A 23,898-nucleotide genomic window follows, 5' to 3' on the forward strand; every position below is an offset into this window, starting at 1 on the left:
TCGGCAACGACTCGCCATTGTGTCTTAAAAAGTACCATAATAATTTTTTGGGGGTCAGTGTTGAATACTCTCTTATATGGAATCATTATTTTCATTTTGTTCTGAATTGAAAAAGTCAAAATTTCAACAGCAATCGGTCAAGTGTATCACCAACACCCATACAAGCCCCATCTCCCTAATTAAATTGGGTCAGTCTGTTGTTACACACTGCAACTGTTTGAGCATAAGCGTGTACGCCCTGGGCGATTATAACAAACAACAGAATAAAATAATGGTTTTCAACACTTTATGACCCAGCTCGGCCAAAAACAGCTCTCAATGACGTCATGAGATGGGGATTCCAGATCATAACAACTTGTCGAGCTAGGAGCGAAAGCACTGTAGCTTCACCGTGTGTCTTATGAATATGCAAAATCCCTCGACGTACGTATAAGTTATGAATAATTCATGAGCGTAAATGGAAAGAAACTGGTACCCCATGGTTATTTGCGATGTTTATCCATTCTCCTTTATATTGACAGTTTTGTTTACTATTTATAGCCCGAGAATGGTGTCAACACGGAATAAATTATATCTATTTATTATTATTATCATTGTTTTTTTTCTTTCTTTTTCTTCGTAAAGGAACATCACAGAGTTAGTTTGTGCAAACAAAATAGTTGCTGGCAGTGTAAGCACTTCATGTAATCCACCACATACCGTACATGAACTGACAAACATGTAGAAGTTTCAGATCGATCGGCCGTCTGGGACATGAACAAAAGTGAAAAACGATTACACATTTTTGCTCGACATCGTTTAAAAAAAAAATTAACAAAACGCTCACTAAACGGTAAACTCCAAACGGAAAATTAGTTTTATTTATTTATCATTCAAATGCGACATTTCCGACATTTCATACATAAATATTTCAAGTGAAGTTTTCTTTTATCATCATCATAACAGCGTTTAACTTTTATGTTATCTTACATATAATTATAAGTGATCTTCATGATTTTTTTCTTACCAATTCTGTAATGTTTAAACTGTATCTATTATTGTGAAATAACTTTACGAAGAGGTCATATGCTACAATTTCAGTCTTAAAGAGAAAGTGTGACACCTTCAACTTGACGATATGAAGGGAATGAAGACAACAATTTAAAACCCACGACGTGACTTTTGTATTGAAGGTGTCATCTCGCTTTTCTCGTGTATTGATTTAAATATTGAAGGGACGACAGGGGTAAGGTTTTATCCTGGTTGAATTTTGTGTACGAGATACAATGTGTTGTGTTTTGTTACGCAGATGAACCAAGTTTATTTTGAATCAGTTCTAATGAATTAATAGGTTCGTTTTCCAAATCCAAAGATATTGTAGACAATACTGACATATTATTTTAGTTACGAATCCATGTTAGTTTATGAATGTGATTGATTACATTTTTTTTTATTGTTCTTTAGGGGTGTGTATTTAATGTTACTTATTTACTTTGTTTTTCTTCTTTTTTTTTCCTGATTTTTCTTTCCGTTTTTCCCCCCAGCTTTATTTGTTTATATGTTTTATGTTGATAAAGAGACATAGAATATGATATTCGTTTTCAGTGGCTCCATAGGAGATTTCTTTTCTTTTTCTTTTTCTTCCTTTTTTTTCTCCATTTCTGGGGAAAAGGTCTAAACAGATACAACTACTATATTTCATCAACATGTCCTTGTGTTTCGTTTTTATTATTGTCATCATTATTGGAACTCACTCAATAAACAATTATCGGAGCATATCACCCACAACTAAAACCAAAAAACCGCCTGACGTCAGTCACTATAAGCCTTGGCTAACCAACCATATACTGGCGTCATTTTTATATACCGGTTTGTGTTATACCAATATGTGTTGGTATGCCGTAACTGTTGTATACGTACGAAGATGGAGTGGGTGTCAGAATGTATAGGCGGGGCTTAGAGCAAAACTTTTAGAGGTGTTTTTGTACTGCCGTGAAACTTGCCTCTTTGTCTCCACGTTTCAGTTAAAACAATGATTTTGATTAGTGTTATCACAACATTGAGAAACTAACTGTGTCTCTATTGCCATTCTATTGCCACTCCATGCACAAAATTACGTTGATTTTTAACGCTTTGAAATGGCTATTATTTGTGATTTTTTTTTGTAATTTGACTGTAATTGGTTGTTGTCAATAAACCATTTCAAATCACATCAAATCTTCCACATCCAAAATAAGAAAATGCTTCCCTGTCTTCTCTCCGTTTGTTATTGGACATAGTGGTACAGTCAGTGATACAATTCGCATTTTTTGGCTTCATCACAACCAGAACAAATGAAATATGACGCTATATGGAGCAATCGATTTTAAAGATGCAAGAAGTAGTTATACACAGATTTATTAAGCGTGGAAATAGTCTTGACTTAACAGGGGCAGGTGGACTTCCATAGATACGACTTTCAACATGGACCTGCAGCAAAGATTAAGCTTGCTCGTTTCTACTGAGCGAATCAATTCAAAGAAGGAAAACAAAACACTTCCACCTTTAAAGTCTAATATGAATCGATTTCCCGGCCAGTAGAACAATTTGAACACAAGATTAATTTGCCAAACACGGCATAGTGAGACCAGTTTTTTTGTCCAAGGCCACGAGTGTAAAATGAACTTTTTCTTTAGTGCTGTAGGCTCCTGCGTATTGAATAATGCTATGAGTGGGTCACTCGTGGTGGTATTCTGATCGAAGGCAGGTTAATACTTGATACGGATCGTGGAGGAAATAAGTTATTGACTGTTTGTTGTGATGGGTAGACATGGAATATAAACTATTTACTAACCATGCTAAGACACCGAGTCTGAACTGATTGCAGGCAAACTGAAGCCGGTACTTGTCTTGGGCATCGAAGTTTAGTTCATATAAAGGACGTCGATTTGGATTGAATCAACCATTATGCAAGACACGCATCCTTTCCATTTCCATGTGGGATAGGGCTACCTGTTAAAATAAAGAGATACACAATACTTAAGAACTCTTTATTTTATATTCACAAGTGTTTCAAATCATTATTGGGTGAATGTAATCAACCTGTTAAGGAAAACTTTGATGGTCACCGTTTCAGTGTGTGTGGCTTGTTTTGATGCTAGAACATTATAGGGCATCCTTAGCAAAACCCTTAGCAACTGTCATAGCCGTAGCTATAGCCGCCCATTCGGATACGACCTTAGTTTGAACTGGTATAATACTAGTAGCACCGTTGCAGACCAATCACCGACTCAAACTACAAATCTCTCCTGAATATTTATGCAAATTCGAAGAAAGGGCAGAGCTTGCTTGGAAATGAAACATAAAAAATCTGAAAGTCTTGTGTATAATTACTTTAGGGATGAAGGAATGCTAGTGTACATAACGTCTTAGGGAGCCAATGCAAGCATCTCCTGTTAATTATCTTAAGTCGGTTAATTGGTGAAATTAAAAGTCACGATCAAATAGGTGAATAGTGACATTGGGAGTTGTAAGCAGTGATCCGTCTTGCTCGCTCCACCAAGGATGTCTCCTCAGTACACGCAAGATTACCATTAAAACAATTAATACATTAATGAGATTAGACTCTTCGCTCTATTTACACTTCTTCGTCTTCGCTCTGTCTTAAATGCAGTGGACACTATTGGTAATTACTCAAAATAGTTATTAGCCTAAAACCTAACTTGGTAACGAATAATTGGTAGAGGTTGATAGTATAAAACATTGTGTGAAACGGCTCCCTCTGAAGTGACGTAGTTTAGAAGCAGTATTCCACAAAATTTGATATCGGGACCTCAGAATTAGATTTCGAGGTCAAGCAACTTCGTGTGATAAGGTTTTGTTTTCTTTCATAGTTATCTCGCCGTTAAAGTCTAACTTGCTGAGCGTTCTGTGTTAGTTGTTATAACTATACATAAGATAAATAGAATTAGCTGTTGCAAACAACTTCATAACCAAAATTACTTATGGTATAAATAAATAAAAAACAGATAATGACCTGACATGTCGGAACAGTGTCACAAAAGTAGTGAAGATAAGCTACTTGACCGATTGCTAAGTTATTGCAAGATACCCAAGCCGTTTCTTATGAGATGATTTGAATCTCATTATCGATGACATTTACGTGGTGTGTTTTGGTATTTGTTATTATTTCGTTTGGGCCAGCGGTCATGCTCGACGCTGATCAAATTAAAGCCTTATACGATGTCTGTGCTTCGCATATGGCCTGCACTAACCATGGAGATTTCTTCCTTCATGCACCACTAACAGATGGCTGGATGACGACCGCATTGTAAATGTGGTATAATGCCACTGGTATGATTTGGCTTTTCATGCAAAACCATGCATTGATTATCACTCCGGATTAAAATGCGTCCTTGTAATGAAGCAATGATATTAACACCTTATTGATGGTATTGTTCCATCAATTACCAGTTATGCGATGAAAACTGCAATGATTTCAGAAAACTTTGATCATATAGTCCAAGATTCGTGGCATCGGTGCCATTTTAATCTTAGCTAATACTCAAACGGATAATTTTGCAAGCGATTAATATAAAAGCTGTTTTTGCAACATTACCATAACTTTTGACAAAATTGACTGAAAAGAATGATCAAAAATAAGAGAGCACTTTAGCTGTCTTTGATTTGTATAAAATGTTTGTGTGTTTTTTTAAATCGGTTTTTCTTGTTCTTGTGTCTTGGCTTAACATTTTGTTTAGTATGTCTCCAAAAGTTACTTTAGTTTCACATGTTTTGTTAATGTTTCTGTCTTGGTAGTGAGGTGTTTTTTGTTTTTGTTTTTTTTACTGGGGGGGGGGGGGGGGTATAAATGTAGCGTTCTATTTTACATGTCCGCGATTCAATTATGCCATGGTGACATTGGTTTGAATTTAGCTCTCAAAATGATGCATTCGTTATTAACAGTGATCGTAAAGGTGCCGTGTGGAAAATCTCATTAATTTGGAGTTGAGGGGAAACAATTTTGGATGTATAGATAGACTGTTTTCAAGGACTGCCCCAACAAAACAGGCTACTAATTTGCAGTCTGCATGAATTCCCCTTTGTCTGTAAACTGTGTCAGACGTTAGTGATGAAGTGTTTTGATTACCAAGCTATTGACTGGTAGAAATCAGGGTAATGAAACATATTTACGGGAATACTCTATTAGCAACAAGGAAAGTCTAACACAAGACTTGTGTTTTCCGTATTGAGTGTCTGTAATGTCGATTCCGTTTTCTTTCTTTTTTGCAAAAGGTGGATTGCAAATTGCGTTCAACATTTGAAATATAATATTCTGTCATGCAAAATATTATATTCTGTCATGCAAATTATAATAATCATTCATGCAAAATAATATTCTTTCATGCAAAATGTCGATCAAATTATTTTGAGGGCGGTCGGTTTGCACCGCAATCAACAAAAAATACAAATTTCAATATTTCTTGCAGTTTATGGAAACTGAATAAACTATCTTTACGCGTCGCAAGATGAAATCTTCTTTCTTGTGAGAGGAAATGGACCTAAAACGACCCTTCAAATTTGTTAGACTTTTCAGGACTGATTCATCTTATATAAAAGGCAGAGAAAAATATTGGTAATTACTCAAAATAATTGTTAGCATGAGACCTTACACTCTACATTAAACATTGCTCAACACCGGTATGCTGAATGATCAATAAAACCATGGAGGGTTACCCCAATGATATAGCAATCTCCAATAGGAGACTTTTGAGACGCTTGGTGGCAGCAGACTTACCAGGTAAAATCCATTGTTCTCGGCAATGAGCGCATGCTCAGAACTACGTTAACAATGGAAATTTACCTGGTAAGTCTGCTGCCACCTAGCGTTCCAAAGTCTCCCATTGGATCCTGTGGTTGACATAGCAAATTCATGTCCCTACCGCTGATGAACCCCCGCTTGGTCTTCTCATTGTTATATACAGGGAAATCCATATAGTGTAGTGAATCAATGCGGTCCATGTGTGGTCGTATGAACCAATTTCGAACTTCCTCTTACAGCATTTTTGTATGCGTGTGGTTAACATGCATCGTTAGACTTGTCTTTCTGTCCATTTCGTCTCGGACTTTATGACCTTATATTAATTTATGTCCTAACTTATAATGATGATTTTTAAGTTTTTACCTCTGAAGAAAAAATAGCCCCCTATTTATGCTAATGTGACCGCCTCCAAATAGGAAAGACACAAGGTGGGTCCACGTCTAAAATTGATCATTAGCCCATCCCCCAATACCAACCATCATAACAAATTCCATGCTTTTACCTTCAGCTGCACTACTTATCAACATCCAGAAAAAACGACAACTTTAACCTATAATATTGTGTCAAAACAGTTCAGCAATTTCAAATAATATGTCCAGAGACTTCCATTTTTGTACTCCTCCGCGCGCTATGTTCCATTTTATAGGTCGCGTTCCCGTTTGGTAACAACAGTGGTAAATACGGGTTACTAACGGTGCCAGACTGTTTGTTTTGAGAAACTCAAGATGGCTTCACCCTTTATGAAAAGTCGCTTAAGCCGTATCCAAATTTGCGTCTACAGCTACGGCTACGGCTGCCGCTTAGGGTGTTGCTAAGGACGTCATATACGCATGAGGAAATAAAGCTGTAGCACTATACGCCTCTGTTAATATTTATGCATGAGGTACCTCACAATGCTTACCCAAAACGAGGCGATGGGCGCAGCCACTGCAAGTGATGGGGGAAGTGCGCCCATAGCCTCATTTTGGATAAGAATTATGACGTCATGCATAAGTATTAAGAGAGGCATATAGCTGTAGCCGCAAATTCACATATACAGTCGAAAGCGATGGTATCTCGCCCAAACCAAAGGTCGATGACATGAAATTTAAAATCATCGGGTTGAACAATCCTGTTCTTATAATGTGTAAAGCATTTGTCAATGAGGACTTCCATTGCAAGCCAATAATGGCATGACGTGAGTCAAGCACTCCCTTATGGGAATCGGGAAAGTATCGAATTGCACACAAATGACCTATTTATTTTGCATTTCCAGGGCGTGAGTTTGGGATCCATAAGACCACAGGGCTTGTGGCTCAAACATTTTACTGGATCTGAAATATAGAATATAGAAGAATTTGCGGTAACACCATGTAATGACTATATCTCTAAATGAGTTGGGGTGGTTCTGTAAAGAACCGTTGGATCAGAAATGTTCAAAACGCACCCAAAAAGCATTCAAACTACTTTAAAGGCGTTTGTGTACAATAAGGATGCCATGACAGCATGTTCAAAATTATTATATTATTATTATTATTTTCATCATTGAGCGAATATGTAGCGTGAATTTGCTGGGTGTATTAATCACGAATTGCAATTACATTCTATATACCCGCATAAATTTTGAACATTACAGCTTACGCGGATCACGTATTTTAGAATTTTCTCTTTCTTTCACCATTTGCTGGTACAATGAACGTGACATTTTGCCAGTGCGGGTATAGCTCCAATCCCACCACAATTCCCTCTGCCTACAATCACACAATTTGTAGCCATAAATATCTAACCCTTTGCAAGAACAATTTAATTCCACCTTAAATTAGTCCCCTTGGACCAACTTATCACATTCTAATTTCAAACATGATTGTGCAATACAGTTAACACATACAAATACCCGTCCTAAACGTAGGACAATGGGATTCAGCACCGCAATGTTCCAGAACGACCTTTCTTGTTAAGGGTTTGAGTACATTTTGTACGGCACAAAACACAATGTCCACAGATTGTACGTCAAGCGTACACAGTTTGAAGATGTTATAGTGTAAGAAAACTTTCCTTAAAATATTGCTTGCTGAGGTGCTGTTGTTTTTGAGAAATTAGTATAAAAAAAAGTCACGAAAATAATGTTCGTCTAAGAAGACGAACATGATTTTAGCATGTACAGTACAACGTATTATACGCGACTCTCCTAAAACATTTTCATTTTCACTTTTTGAGACTTATGAAATTGAAACTTCTATAGGTTTATTAAACACATTTTCATTCACATTGAGTAGGGATTCATGTCATGGCAAAAAACTTGATTCACAAAAGGTACCAAACCTTTATGAATATTCATTTTGGTTTGATCCATAATTATACACCGATGTGTGTTTTAGCACTGTATACTCTCCAGAGTTCTGTGAAAATAAATTTCAGGCATATTACTCGGTTGGGATTCGAACCCACGACATTTGCAATTCTTTAACCTCTAAAACCGTTAAGAAAAACATTCACATTCATGAGCAGCGGTAAGACGCGAGGTGCTGGTTGTTCAAGGGAGAAAAGGTTTCTGCAATTTATGCATGGAGGTCTCCTCGTTCCCAGATGACGAACTGTTATTATCTCGAACTCACATGGTTAGCCATGCGGTCTATATTGGTCAAAATGGTAATAAAGAGAAATTGCCTTCGACCTCGACTGAATATCCAATGAAGATGTTTTCTAATCGATCCCCCAGCTTGAATGCCGGTTGCCTTTATTTAAATCTCACATCATGGTTGTCAAGCTAACAGGTGAATTTAATTATGCTACTTTTAAAGTCACATAAACTCTATACTAATGCCTCGTCACTTATGCCAAATGCAACACTCTACTCGTCTTCGAGATTCTGACCACAAGCAAATTTTGTATTTAATTTATTTTAAATATGTACACATTTACACAATGATTATAAGTTGGACAGGGGCTGTCAAGGTTATACAAAAGTAAACAAACTGCAATCTCAAGACGCGTGCAACCAGACCCATGCCAACCCTCAAACTAGAATAATATCAAATGTTATAAAAAGAGATTGCATTCAAACGCTATGTATACGCAATTTACTCTTCCAGACCACAACAACGACAGTTTCAGGGCCAAGACTCCTCCCAAAAGAGATACACAAGACACAACCCAGCAATACTTCCTTGTAGGCCTATACTTATATCCACACCATGCAAAGCTTCAAATATAACTTTCTCGTAATTGATGGCAAAAAATCAAATTAATTGAAACCACTTCCTTCATTTTTTTTGTTCATTAGAGCTAATCCGAATCAGCAGCTGCGGCTACGGCTGGCTGTGGCTTAGTATGTGGCGAAGAGCAGCCGATGCTTCAACACATGTTTCACGGAATGATGGAGCCTAAGCCATAGCCACTGATTCGGACACGGCCTAAATAACTCTGATGGGTCCTTACCATGAGCTACAAATACTGAAATAAAACATGCAAAGTCGTATAGATTTGCTTATTAAAACCGGCTTCAATGAACCGGTAAGGGTGACCCGCGCAACCCCAGAAGTTTGTAGTTATAGCGAACACGATCGGTGATATCAAATCGGTCCCAAGTTTGGATTTGCCTCAATGAGTAAGACTAATTTAAACGTCCTTAAAGGCAAAACTGTGCGGGAATTTTCTGTTTAAAGGGGTGTTTGTGTTCGACTCACTGAGGAAACTATAAGATATAAGAAATTGACTCCCTTGTACTTGCCGTCATCGTGCTGGGGTCAACCAATGAAAACATGCAGGGTGTGCGCCTGTGTGTGCACGCGCATCGCACAACTCTAAGCCAATGATATGTCTTCATTGATCTCCGCGAGGGCTCGTTGCCCTTTTAGATTCGAATTCAAAACTTTAATTGCGATCGTTGTTGTGAGTGGAATTATTTTATTCAAAATAGAGTGAATTTTCATGACGGTTGAATTATTTAAAGTGTTCGCTTGAATTCATGTATCTTTGAATACAGCCCTCGTGCTGAAATGCTTTTCAAACAATTTTATGATTGGAATGTTTACGAATAACGTCTCTGTGTATATCGTCGTGCCATCCTTATGATGCCAAGTAGAGCTTAAAGGGAAGGTACACAAGGTAGTTACTCAAAACAAATATTAACTTAAAAACTTACTTGGTAACGAGCATTGGAGAGCTGTTGATATAGTATAACACATTGTGGGAAACAACTCCCTCTGAAGTAACGTAGTTTTTGAAAAAGAGGTAATTTCTCACTAAAATAATAAAAGACTTCTAGCTATAGAAGTCTTTTATTCCATCTGAAAGCACACAAATTCGTCCAACAAGGGTGTTTTTTCTTTCATAATTTTCTCGCAACTTCGATGACCGATTGAGCCCAAGTTTTCACAGTTGTGATGTGATACACCAAGTGAGAAGACTGGTCTTTGACAATTCCCAAACGTGTACCTTCCCTTTAACAGCTGTTTCGTACAATTAATGTATACCTTTTAATTTCGGAATAATCATGGTTGTTGCACATGGTGAGACTATAGATTGCGAGCAGTGAAATAAAATACGATCATGGCGTCCGTACGTCTGTAGCAATTATTTATTTAGAAACATGAACTAAAGGGAACCTGGTTCGGGCGCTTCTCTATACGGAACACTAATTATTAGTTGGGTTACCATGACGTGAATGACCTGGTCATTTAATTCAAGGTGACTGTCACCTCACAAACAAATAAATTCACAAGCAGCGGTACCCTTTTGGACTTCAGTTTATAGGAAGTTTTCTCCTGTTTTAACTATTTCCTCCATCATCATACTTGCTTCTCTACGGATTACTAATATTAATTGCGGGTGACCAATGAATGACAAGGTCACTCCTGACTTTAATCCAAGGTGACTGTCACCTTCCAACCAAACAAATGTACAAGTAGAGTTACCCCCTTTGGACAGTTGAATTTCATCTTACAAACAAATAAATTTAAAAGCATGCAGAGGTACCTCCTTTGGATGTCAGTTGACTATCACCTTCCAACCAAATAAATTTACAAGTAGAGGTATCCATTTGGACTTCAGTTTATAGCCAGTTTCTCTTGTTTCAACTCTTTCCTCCGTCATCATACTTCACTGAACATTTACCCTGTTTCGGTGGACGGTTTTCTTGAGATTAATCTTTGACAACCGAAGGCCTCGAATTTTAATTGAGGCATTGGAAGTATACGACTGTCCTAAAATGTGGACGATTTGTATGTCTTAATTAACCTTGGGTTATAGTTCTTGAAACAATCAAAAACAAGATTTATGATCAAGTATTTTCAATGAACGGCTACATAACACTTGGAGGATGAATATCCATCTTCTGTGAGATTCATCGAACTCTGCCTTGGTCGAGTTTCGGCATCTTCTACCTCTTCTCGACAAGTGACAAGCGATCAGTTATTTTCCGGACCGCATCGCTCGATTAAAGTCGAATTCTGTATATGACTTTACGAAGTGTATACCGCTTCTTTATTTGCCTACCAAACAGCGTGACAATTATCAAAAAGATATAAGGTCAGTGAATTTGTGGAGTATAGAGTAAGCAGGTGGCACTCCAACAAGAAGGTGCTGGAACTGAATTGATTCTTTCGGATCAGAACTGCGTCGTGTTTAACCAATCCTACCTTGGCTTAAAGGCTAACTTTAGTGCAACGATAGCAGAATTCGCGGCTCAATATATGACACAAGTCTCATTCACACACCCGACACATGCAGGCTCGTCTATCATGGCCACAGTAGATAGCACATAACGTTGATGAATTAACCGACTCGCAAGTAATCAGTGTGGGTATGGTTGACCGAGGGGGAAACAAAACAGCACCGGTTACCTCCGGGCGAGACAAAAGACTCATGAAATTGCCTGATCAAGATTGAAGGCTACCTTCAAGTTCCTAAATTTGATGTATGGGTGTCGGAGAAAGAATATTATGTATGTAGAATGCACAGGGGCGTGTGTGTGCTGTCGCAAGGTAAAGAGATGGTGAAATATTCAATTTATTGGGTGATGTGAGCAGGATCTTGAGGTATCATTCTGACAACTCCAAATTTATAGGTCCCACTGAGAATCAAGTATAGGCCTGAGGTAATTTGTGTTCGTTTCAAAAACATCTCATACAAAGTATCATCCTTTTTCTGTATGACTATGGCAGAACCATTTTTTACGAATGCCCACAGAGCATACAAAAATAACATATTAATGAAAAAAACACTCGAAGCAGTGCAAAAGTCACTCACGTACCTATTACTTTCCTCCGTATTTCATCAAGCTCTCTTAGCCTCTGGACATAAAAAAAGGCGAAGAATGTTTTTTCTTTAAAGGAATTGTTGAACAACTAAAAAAGGGTGAGAGCCAAGATGCTCTACATGGGGAAAGACTATAACGCATAACTTTAGGATGCCTCATGCGAATAGTCTAGCTTGATCCTACGTGATTCTAAGAACATAGTCATTGATGAAGGAGATACCAATAGACTATGGCGCACATGTTCACCATGTCCTCTGGAGGACACGTGTTAGATACCAAAGGTAAAAACGACAGACTAATAAATGTTACAGAGGCCTCCTTAAGGATTCTTATGAAAATAATTGGTTGCTGTTACTGAGATGGCACGAATACACACGTGTAATCAAGTGACGACTGCGCAAGGCTAGCCGCATACTGAACTAGGTCACGAGTATCTACCGCTAACATCCCGACAGTTTCGTCTGCCATGAAAACTATTTTTATTTCAAAAGAAAAGAAGGCTGCTCTAAATACAAACGATACTCTTCAATGTCAATCGTTACATTCCCCTCAATCAAATCACTGATTGGTACAATGTGTTTTCAGCGTAAGACGTGGTTGGTAAACATGTGTGATATTAAAAGGCAACAAAAAAGATATGGTTATTCAGCTCTGGAAAAAACTGAAAGAGTTACCAAGCCCATTGTTTTTATTTACTGTACAATAAAATGATGATACAATTAGATGCATATGGGGGATCCCTGCGGTGCATGCCTTTACAAGGTACGTAATGCTCTAAATCTCATGAGTGACATACAGAATGTTTCTCTTCATCAGACACAAATAGTTAGAAGCTTTTAAAGCTTGTTTATTTATAAAGAATGTGGGTATTTTCTAGGAACCCTGTTTACTGTTCGGTTGTTTTATTGTTTTTCTTCTCTGTTTTTTTAGTACATCACTCTGTTTGCTATATCTATAGGGATTGTGCCATGATGGTTTGCGGGTCTTCAAATACCATTTCCTTACTTTTTGGAGGAAAAGTTCTCTGTAGGAGTTCTAGGAATGTTATGGTCAGTAAGTCTTCAGATTGAAATTTATTTTGTTGATAAATAACAATTATGTACTTTGTCGTTAATTCCCTTATCGTTCTTTTTTTATCTTTATTTTATTATGACTTCTTGTGCCTGACAATCCGTCACCCAGTGACGCTCATGGGGCTTCAACATTTCGTACTTTATCCTGCAAGGGTTGTGTAGCTCTTTTGAAGTATGTGTCGTGTTTCTTCACATAGCACCATGTAATGGTTTACAAGGTGATGTTGTACAATATGCAGCTATATCAGATTGTCTAATAAAAACATGTCAAACACTCCATCAGGTTGTCAGTTTTGAAATAAATGAATGAATTTATATGTCGCTACCGTAACGATTCTGAAATGTATAGGCCTTTTAGCTAGGTAAGTTTGACACTGCCTAATTCAAAATGAACATAATCTACATGCGTTGTAATAATTTACTCCCAGTGTGGCACCAAACTACTTGCCGAGAATACAGAGTGGATGACATCTGCACAGCTAGACGACTTATTATGGCTCGTGAAATCTTCGACTGGCGTATTATTCAATCTGAGTTTCATTCGGAGATTGCTTAAGACGATACCTCAACACTTTGAGGAATCGTGCAGGGTCTTATGGGTTGTAGAGTTGTGTGTTACTTATGCAGCGCCCTCAATGCACAGAACTGACACATGGAGAGAAGCAAATACTTGAGACAAATAGTCGTTTTTTGTAATTTAACAAGATAAGGTTTGTTTCATCGCTCTATAGTTTCATCAATGTAATAGATGAGCCATTGCTTTGTAATTATACGATCATTTACTTTTATTGAGTAGAGTAAACATATGAATAGATGAAACCATATTTTGTTTGAGATTCGAGATTAATTGCAAGGATAAATTTAAAGATTTAGTACAACATTTGGCTCTATTATATATAAACTCGCATGCCTCAAAGTAAAATTTAATGACAGTTGCAACTTGCAACTTAAGAGGACGATCATTATTTCATGCGAATCACAATGGCTATTTGTTTATTACTTACTTGTTTGCATTATTATTTTTGTTTCAACAATTACTGGCAACATCTTAAGCCGCTTGGTTGCAGTAAAGCATTTGGACATAAGCGGAATTTTATCATTCACAATAATTAGCTCTTTCATAGTTCAGGGCAGGCCATAAAAACAGTCAACCCAGCCTTCCGTAACAATCTGTGTTAATTACAACCAGACTCTGTGCTTTTAATAGTTCAATCTCAAGTGACTGCCCGCTTCTTACACGACAAGAAGTTGCAAGAAGCCGCGATGTCTTAAAATTCCACATGAGATCCTTGTGTGTGGGGAAGGGGGGGGCATAAAACCATCTCAACTGAAACAAACCGCAGGAAGAAATTAATTATCTTTTTACGGTTTGGGAATAATTATAACAGTGAGTTCCTCATAGCATGCTTCGTTGCTCTAGAAGTTGCAGGCATGGTGATCTGATTAGAGAGCAATAATCTCATATTGCTATGCATCTTCGTGTATTGACACGATATCAGCTGGTGCACTTGGGGGTGGGGTGTACACAGCAGTATAACACAAGGAGAACCATTTTGCAAGGGCACCTGCTACCAGTGTCTAATACTTAAGCATATAGTCTGACTGTACATTGGCCATACACTACAAACATACAATCTGACATAGATAAGGGATCCCCTTGTACATTCCTAAAATATCATCACATTGTTTCATGAAGATGAGAAGTTTCAAAACGTCCAGACCAAACCAGCGGCCAACACCCCTCCCAACAGAGATTTACACATGGTTGTTAATTAACTATTAACTATTAACTATTAAACTTGGTTACATCTTATATATATATATTTTCCCCCTTTGGGCAGTACAATAAGGGATGTAGATCACAATCTTCCCCTATACATAGACTTTATGCACACGAAATCATTTGAGTGGGGCGCCCTCAGCTTAGAGGTAAAAAGCAGATAGCTCAATGGCCAATCCTGTGCGCTGCTCGTGCATTTTCGTCAATATAAGGTCCGATAATTGTAGTGCAAGAAGTGCAAGAACATAAAACTTTTTTTCGCAAAGAACACAGTGATTCGAGATCTGTAAACTTTACATTGACGGGGAATAGACGAGAACATGTAGATTCACGCATAATGTACGAGCCGAAAGCGAGTACATTGTAATTACGAATCTACACTTTAGAGTCTATTCTCTGACTTAAGTGTCTACGCTTTCGTCAACAGAGTGACGACGCAGAAACAGTTAACTATAGTACTAAATGGACGCACTCCTGTATACACAAAACGGTCGCTCAGTATCATTTTACCGTACCGCGATATTAATTTAATTATAAATAATTTTAATTTACACGCAGTCTGCCCAAAAATTAATTACCTTTACTTGAGCACTGTTCTCTTGGAAATGCATAAAAACTAAAAACTAAATACTAAAAAGCAGACTAAAAAGCAACGTGTGCATGTTGTGTAATTTCCCTCAAAAATGTCAATTTTTCTTTTGACCACATTAAATAATACATAGAACCTCGTGAATAATTTGGACGAAATGTTGCCATTAGCAACTTGGCATAGTGGTATCCTCCCTCACACTGCAAATTTACTGTCATTCCTATAGTTGGTCTGGGATCACTGCACTTCTCATCCGGAAAGCATAGTTAACCCATGGCCGTTTACCCTTAGGCAACGATCTGCCTCTTCAAAACGATATTAACAAATTAGCACAGGCTGATGTTCAGTTATACCTATAGAGCTATATTCCAATAAGTGTTTCGTCAATAAGATCACAACGTACACACCAAACACGTATAGCTATGAACAATATACTTATGCCTGTCAGACTATAAGGTTACCAGCAAAAAAAACAATTTGTTTATATTTTTTTTTTATTACATATTCCATTTGTATGACTGCTCATATTTTATATAAGTCCCTCTATAATTTTACCCTAGGTATGGTGCAATATGCTTTTAATAGTAACAATATGAAAGCTGACGATGATATTAAACTAACTGAAGCGTAAGAATAATGTTTTTCTTCTTGGTTGTTGTTTACACTTCTTGTGCACCCAATGTTTTAGGTTCTAAAATATTCACTAAACTAGATATTGGATGGGGTTTTTATAACTGCCTGTAATTTTCTGTGCGGCTTGTTTTTAAATGTGTATAGTTTGGCGGCCTGGCCCTTTTTGTGTGTGTTTTAGCGCAAGATAGTCCGGGCTATCCATCACACAGCAAATCATTCTTGAAGATCGTGCCTTTTGAATAGTTGTATAAACAGTCGACCTTGAATGTTTTTGATGTGAATTTTTCATGTATTCGAGTTTTGAGTATATTTTTTTAATACTAATTGTGTATAAAGTTTGTGTTTTTGGATTATTATTATTATTTTTGAGGAAAGCTTGCTTGTTTATGATGTGAGCCCAAATACAATCATGTGATCGTTTAAAATTATTTGCTAATGAACAATTCTTAATCATTAGAGTGCATACAATATGTAACATAACGTTATCATTTTGTAAGCCAACTGATGTCAAAGAGTGGAAATAAACTGAAGTGTACTGAACAGAACTGAGTTTTAATTCTAAATTCTAATTCCAATTAGGCCACCTGTCGCAACTGATGCGTCAGATATTGATTAACACATTCCATGTCAGTATTCATTATCACTAAATCAACTATTATACAAGCTAAATGATTTTGTTATATTTATTGTCAGAATATGTACTTGGTTTGTGGTAACACCATGTGCGTGTCTACTTGACAGGTAGATTTTGTTTTTTAGAGAACTGTCGTGCTAATTCTACTACCGCGGAGTAGATTTTCGGAATTTCGGGAGACTTCTCCTAGTTCTGAAAAGAACTGTCCTGTTTTTTAACTTTGTCGGGCAGAGAAAAGGCTTCTAGCTTCCTGCAGGAAGATTTATTCTATAACCAGTCATATCATGTGTACATTTTTTTCTGAAGACATTAATATAGCACACTGATCGAAACGTCGAGGTGGTAAGGTGGTCAGAAGAGATACGTTTTCCATGTTTGCACAATAACCACTCAATCAGAATTTCGTCCACTTATATGAAATAAAAAAGGTTATAAGGGCATTTGCAAAGGTAAAACAGTCGAAGCTTTCAGTGCCCTTTGTGATTAAAGAAAAATACAAAATTTACCCCATTGCAATCGAGATGTAGTTTTATTTATAATTATTTTTTTCAGACATAATCAAGGTGCTTCTGGAACACAGTGTACAACTTGGGGACGCCCTCTTGCGAGCAGTTGATGAACAGTTTACCAATGCTGCACAGATGATCTGCGAATACATCAAGCAGAAAAATATCCCGGTACGTTCGTTTTGCAAACAAAATAACTCCCTTCATTTCGTAAACTTAATCGAGAAAAAAACGCATAGGGAACTATTGCAAAGCTTTGACAAATAAAAACATATTTTCTTGTTTTATATTTACATATAATTATTTGTGATAGCAATTAGAGGTTCTCCTCCCAACTCAAAAATAAAGTACACATTTTTAGTGCAAATAAAATATTGCATAGGCCTACTAGCACAGCGTTTACAAAAAAACACGTTTTATTTTTTATTTTGCATGTGAATGTTTTTTGTAGTAGAGGAGTATAAGCGGACATTCTCGGTCATCTTAAAGACACTGGACACTATTGGTAATTGTCAAAGACCAGTCTTCTCACTTAGTGTATCTTAACATATGCATTAAATAACAAACCTGTGAAAATTTGAGCTCAATTGGTCGTCGAAGTTGCGAGATAACTATGAAAGAAAAAACACCCTTGTCACACGAAGTTGTGTGCTTCCAGATGCTTGATTTCGAGACCTAAAAATCTAATTCGTGAAAAAAAATTACTTCCTTCTCGAAAACTACGTTACTTCAGAGTGAGCAGTTTCTCACCAACAGCTCCCCATTGCTTGTTACCAAGTTTTTATGCTAATAATTATTTTGAGTAAGTACCATAGTGCCCACTGACTTTAAGAGTAATAAAATATTGCGTATAATATGATATCAGTGCATTTTCTAAGAATTGTATAGTGCACGTCGTCAGTGTCGGTGTTTTCATTAAAAATAATACATTCCATCTACCCGATGAGGCTTAGCACGGGTCGGTCTATTGTCTGCTGTATTTTGAGAAAAACTGGTCCAATTTAAAGATCTTTTCAAACATTAACTATCTTTTTCTACGAGCTCATAAACCAATTCCCCTGCGAGTATTTCCTCAACTTTACAATTAAGGCGGAATTCGTATACTATGTTTAGCATGAATTACAGAGTAAGGTAATAAAATATTAGAGTAGAATGCTAAATTTCCTAGTGCGCCTTTCGTACTATAGTAAGCATGAGTAACATAATCTGTCATAAAATGAATCGAGTCTAAGGTCAAAATTAAATTACAAACCAATATGACTAGCTGTTTCCAATAAATACAGCTGTGTTACACTCAACATAGAATGCATGGTGTATATTTTGTGTGAGTCTTTTTCCATCGGAAGGGACGTTTGTCTCAATACATCTTTCCTTGGGCTGGGGTTAAGATGCGTAAATAAATAACATGAGCCTTAATGTATGAAACAAGCTTCTTTAAAATGTGGTTGACTACAGTCTTAATTTGATAAATGATAAACATGCGATTATAGAGATAGGGTTGCAGGAACTCTGTGGCTGATCGTAATCCTATTACAATGCATTAAAAGCCTTAGACCTTGACCGTTAGAAGTTGATCATGGTATATTTTATACACTGTGTACAAAAATGTGAAACTGACTAGAGATAAACGAGTTAATTCTCACTCTTAAATCTACTCATTACCAGACATGACGTCACACAAATTAATGATTAATTCATGAGTGCAATGGACAGTCTGGTGCTCTCTCTTAAACGACGACAACGTACAGTGTATGATGTGTTACCAGACACGACGTCACAAGCAAGTGCAATGAACAGCCTGGTGCTCTCTCTCTTAAAGGACGACAACGTACAATGTATGATGTGTTACCAGACACGACGTCACATAAGTAATACATAATTCATTAGTGCAATTAACAGTCTGGTGCTCTTTCCGTAAAGGCCTTCAACAATGTATGAAGTATTACTTTTGGGCGAAATCGTTGAATGCATTGCTGTATATTCAACGTTCAAATGATAAACTATAGTTACTTTAACCGTTTACGTTAACTTTCAACGAACTACAACTACCCTAGTTATAGTTACCGACTCTCAACAAAATACAGGACAAACAATACACACGGGTGGTCGCAACAGAGCAGCGCCCTCATCCGGCACAACCTTAAATGATTACATTAGATTAGATCAGATTAGATCAACGTGGAACAAAAAAGTAATGATCCCTCCTTTATGTTTATCTTCGGTTCTAGGAATTCCTCAACTGTCGAGCGTTGAACGGCGACTTCCATCCGGACATCACGCCCATCGTGCTTGCCTCCCACCATAACAACTACGACATCATCAAGATCCTTCTAGAGTACGGAGCACGGATTGAAGATCCGGAATACTATGCCTTCAGCACTCAGACCCAGACCCTCCAGCACTCACTAGGCATGTTGAATATCTACCGAGCTCTGGCCAGCCAAGCCTATATATCACTGACAAGTGCCGATCCGATCCACACGGCATTCGAGATGTGCGTTAAACTACGGAAGCTTTCGATGAAGAATCCGGAATTCTCGGAGCAGTTCCAGGAGTTGGCTGGCCAGTGTGAGCAATTCGCGGCTGATATTCTGGGTCACATTCGGAACCACAAGGAGCAGACTTGTATTTTATACCACGATCCTTACCTCTGGGGAGCGTACGTCGAGGGAAATGGAGTCGGACCATATAAGGTCAAGATTGCTATCCATTATGAACAGAGAAAGGTTGGTTCCCATTGCAATACTGATTCAAATACTATGATTGAAAAAGTTGCCAGACTAACTTCCCTCCAAGCCTCGGTTTGGTGACATGTACCATTACGGCCCACAACGGTTCAAATTAAATACGAAGGTCCTCAAAATAGTAAATAAAAGAACCCGTCTATATGACGTTAACTCAAAGATCGCCCTCACTCTGGGCCAAAAAGTCCTCACTCTTTTTCTCTCCAAAAAACAACTTACAAGTACATGCGGCGTGTGTATGTTAAAGTTATTATCGATGATAAGTTTGTTCAGAGTTCACACGATACAGTTTGATCTCACTTTTTAAAGGGTTTTCCTTTAAACTGTGGACACCCTGTTTCTAACTTAGACACACTGTTTCATCTGTCATTTACATGTAAATGTATTGTAGGTAACAATTTGGACACCTTTCTAAATATTTTCAGCAAATTTTGACACCCTTTTACAATTATAAAATCCTGGCTAAAACTTTGCCACCGTGTGTTTTAATACTAATAACAGTATTTGTCTTCTCAAAATTGTTCAGTTTGTTGCACATCCCCACTGCCAGCAGAGGCTTACTCAGCTGTGGTACGAAGGTCTCCCAAGATGGTACGACACCAACTGGCTTTCCTCCTCCATCTTCTCCGTGCTCGTTGCCGTCTTCTTTCCGATACTTAGCATCCTGTACATCATCTACCCCTGGGGCAAGATCGGAAGCTTCATGAGAGTGCCCCATGTTCAGTTTGTGTGCCATACATCATCGGGTCTGTTTTTCCTCCTACTGCTTGGTCTTCAGTCGTCCAGATTGACGGATGATATTGGGGAGTTAGTCAACATGGACACTCGGATGGATAGACCCACTTTTACGGAATGGCTCGTCATCTCTTGGGTTGTTGGTAAGTTCAACATCATTATCCTGCTTTTATTCATGTTTCATATTAACTGAATTGAGTTGAACAAATGTCGCATTAGCATTTGCCACTCGAGAAAGAAAGAAAACATAAAGTAAGTTGACCTTCTTTGTGTAAAAAGATGACAAGTAAAACACATGTAGGATGGCCAATATGCTTAAAGGGTTTATAACAAATTGTAGGTCAAGTTTTTGGCCATGACATAAATCCATACCGACTGTGAAAATAGACGCATGTGATATAATTTACCTGTAAAAGTTTCAGCTTCATTAGTCGTCAAGTGTTTTAGAAAAAGTAAAAATCACAGAGAAAATGTCTTCAGGAGAGTCACGTAAAGCCGAAGATTATTATTTATTTATTTGTGAAATATTTTCACTAATTTCTCAAAAAGTACAGCACCTCAGCAAGTAATATTTGCAAGGTAACCTTTCTACCATCATTATCTATTAAACTGCGTAAGATTAATATAAATCTGTGGACATTTGTTTTGTGTAAGACAAAAAGTACCCAAACCCCTACACATTTCACATAGAGGTGGATATTCAATACGAGTCTCAGCGAGAGCAAAATCCACTTAACCAGCCTAGTATTTTTTGACATTCCCACATTGTAAGGTCCAGCTAAACTCCAATGGTTTGGTCATTAATTTTTCTAAAGTCGAGATGAATTGAACTGTTTTCTTTTGGGTTTCAGGTTTAACTTGGGCCGAGATAAAAGAACTATGGTACTATGGTTCAAGATATCTCAAAGACCGGTGGAATATACTGGATTTCCTGACCCTCTCTCTCTATTGGGCCTCAATCGCTCTGAGGGTGGTAGTGTACGTACAGGTAAGTCTGATCGACATCAACATCATCGGACTAAAAGGGTCAAAATTTTACTTTTTTTCACGCACCAACCGGTCGCTAGTTTAAATCCCTTCAGAATAAAATAGAAGACCGCACGGCCACACAGGTTTCATAATGGGGGGGGGGGGGGGGGGTGTCCACCACACTTGCAAAAGAAACGAGTTAAACAATAATGATCAACTTATCATTAAAATAAGTGGTACATTAAAATAAGTGGTAACAAAAGTGTGTATCACATGTAAAGCACTGACCGGCGGGGCCAAAGTGGTCACAGTGTTCGGATACCGCGCGAGACTTACACCGTATATTGAGATAAACGGATTTTCAGTGTGCAGTTCATGCGACACCTACTTTTTTTTGACAAGTTCACGAAAGTTTATGCTTATTCACACGTAACCATCTTAAAGGTTAATTAAAGATATCATCAATAATATGAACTGATCTTTATAGGGCACGAAAGTTATGTTTTTGTCTAAAGATGGAAATGCGGTTCTCCCAAAAGGTGGGGAGGGACCTTGATGTGTCAAAATAGTAAGAATATTCTAATACAATTTCCTGAGAAAACCAACCGATTCGAGAGCCTCTGTAAAAAAAGGAGATCCTGAAACCATAAGATAAAAATACTAAAATCTACCTTTGCCTAACAAGTGCTTAACTGCACTCAGATTTAACCCGGGGAGTCCAAGGTCTCTTTCTCTTAATAAAAAGATCAGTATTAATAATATAAATAAAGCCAACGGCTGCAAAAATTGAAGAGGGCGCTATTTATGTTACATGGATGTCACTGCGGGGCTTAGTGCTGTCATTTATTTGGTACCTTCTGGAGACTAAGGACAAAAAAAACATGGAAAAAATTTAAAAGAACTCCATAGGGACAGCAAAGTCCAGGGGAAAAACTTAAGTAGGGGTATAGAAATAACAAAAGATGTCTCCACGGGGATCAATTTTTGAATTGTGTATGGGTGTTGAACTTATGTTTGTGTTTATGTCTAACAGGCTGAGACCAGGAAGACTGAACAAATGGCACATGCCACCGAGATACCCTTTTCCACAATGATGAACTATAACTATAGCTTTCCACCTGACGATGAAGACTCCACTAGCACACCCAGTGGCGAGATGCCTTACAATACAACCCTCGGTACCGACATCACCACCACTGGAGAACCCGTGAACTTGGAGCGTCTCTATCAATCCATCTTGACCATCTCGTCTAAGATTGAAGATCTGAAAGCTGATCGTGATCAAAACGACGAGGAGGTTGAGGAGAGATTGGTCATGCTCAATGTGATGGTCGAAAACATGAACAAGACAATGGCGGAGTTTATCGAAAGCCAACAGGACGTAGAGGACATTGGGGGAAGCTCGAGGCCTGGGGCTAACCCGCAACGACGGAGGGGCGGTTCAGGGGCCGGTGGCGGCAGCATTTTCTCCCTAACAGAATATATGAACACCAACAGTTCTGGCAGGGTTAATTGGGACTCATTCGATCCTATGCTGATCTCTGAAGGGCTGTTTGCAATAGCTAAAGTACTGAGCTTCCTGCGGCCCATTAGTCTCACAGTGATGAATCGCCACGTTGGGCCAATGCAAATATCACTCGGTGGTATGATGTTTGATATCACCAAATTCATGCTCATTTTCTGCTTTGTCCTATTCGCCTTTTCTCTTGGTATGAATCAACTTTACGGGTATTACGCCACCATTAAACACAAAATGTGTACAAATGAGGATGAACTGTCTTGTCGGATGTATTTTAGCACGTAAGTTGTTCTTTTATTTTCCACTTTTAAAATAATTATGGACCTTTAGAAATGAAGTAGAGTGCATTGTATTGAAGACGTGACCGACTGTTTAACATGACAAAGGAAAAGCAGTCACTTGGGTGGAGCATGGAGGAAGAAACTCCATGGTGGGAGTTTCCCTTTTGAATGACAACAATGACGGTGACTGTGGCATTAACGGAAGTGACGATGACATTGACATTATACAAAGTAAAAGATGACTAGGAAATCTATTTTGAAGAAGAAAATATTTGTAGAAAGGGGACAAGTGTAAGCTGCCTTGCAGCACATGATTCTTCATTTATTTCATTCATTGAATGAACGACGTTCTATCATTGCATCAGTTTGCTCTTGATTCTGTGTTCATTCATAAATAATTATGCGTATGACGTCATTT

The 23,898-nt window shown here is 37.9% G+C and overlaps 1 protein-coding gene across 2 annotated transcripts in view; it reads left to right on the forward strand.

Annotated features, from left to right (window-relative positions):
* LOC117305838 (short transient receptor potential channel 4-like) overlaps window positions 1–23,898 on the forward strand; it is a 67,280-nt gene that overhangs the window by 37,836 nt on the left and 5,546 nt on the right. For both annotated transcript variants that reach the window (XM_033790712.1, XM_033790713.1), the window contains exons 3-7: window positions 17,279–17,403; window positions 19,461–19,958; window positions 20,503–20,854; window positions 21,563–21,699; window positions 22,714–23,480. In XM_033790712.1, the coding sequence (XP_033646603.1) occupies window positions 17,279–17,403; window positions 19,461–19,958; window positions 20,503–20,854; window positions 21,563–21,699; window positions 22,714–23,480 (1,879 nt within the window). The remainder of the gene's footprint in view (window positions 1–17,278; window positions 17,404–19,460; window positions 19,959–20,502; window positions 20,855–21,562; window positions 21,700–22,713; window positions 23,481–23,898) is intronic.

This window comes from Asterias rubens, unplaced genomic scaffold, assembly GCF_902459465.1.
Source record: "Asterias rubens unplaced genomic scaffold, eAstRub1.3, whole genome shotgun sequence".
NCBI lineage: Eukaryota > Metazoa > Echinodermata > Asteroidea > Forcipulatida > Asteriidae > Asterias > Asterias rubens.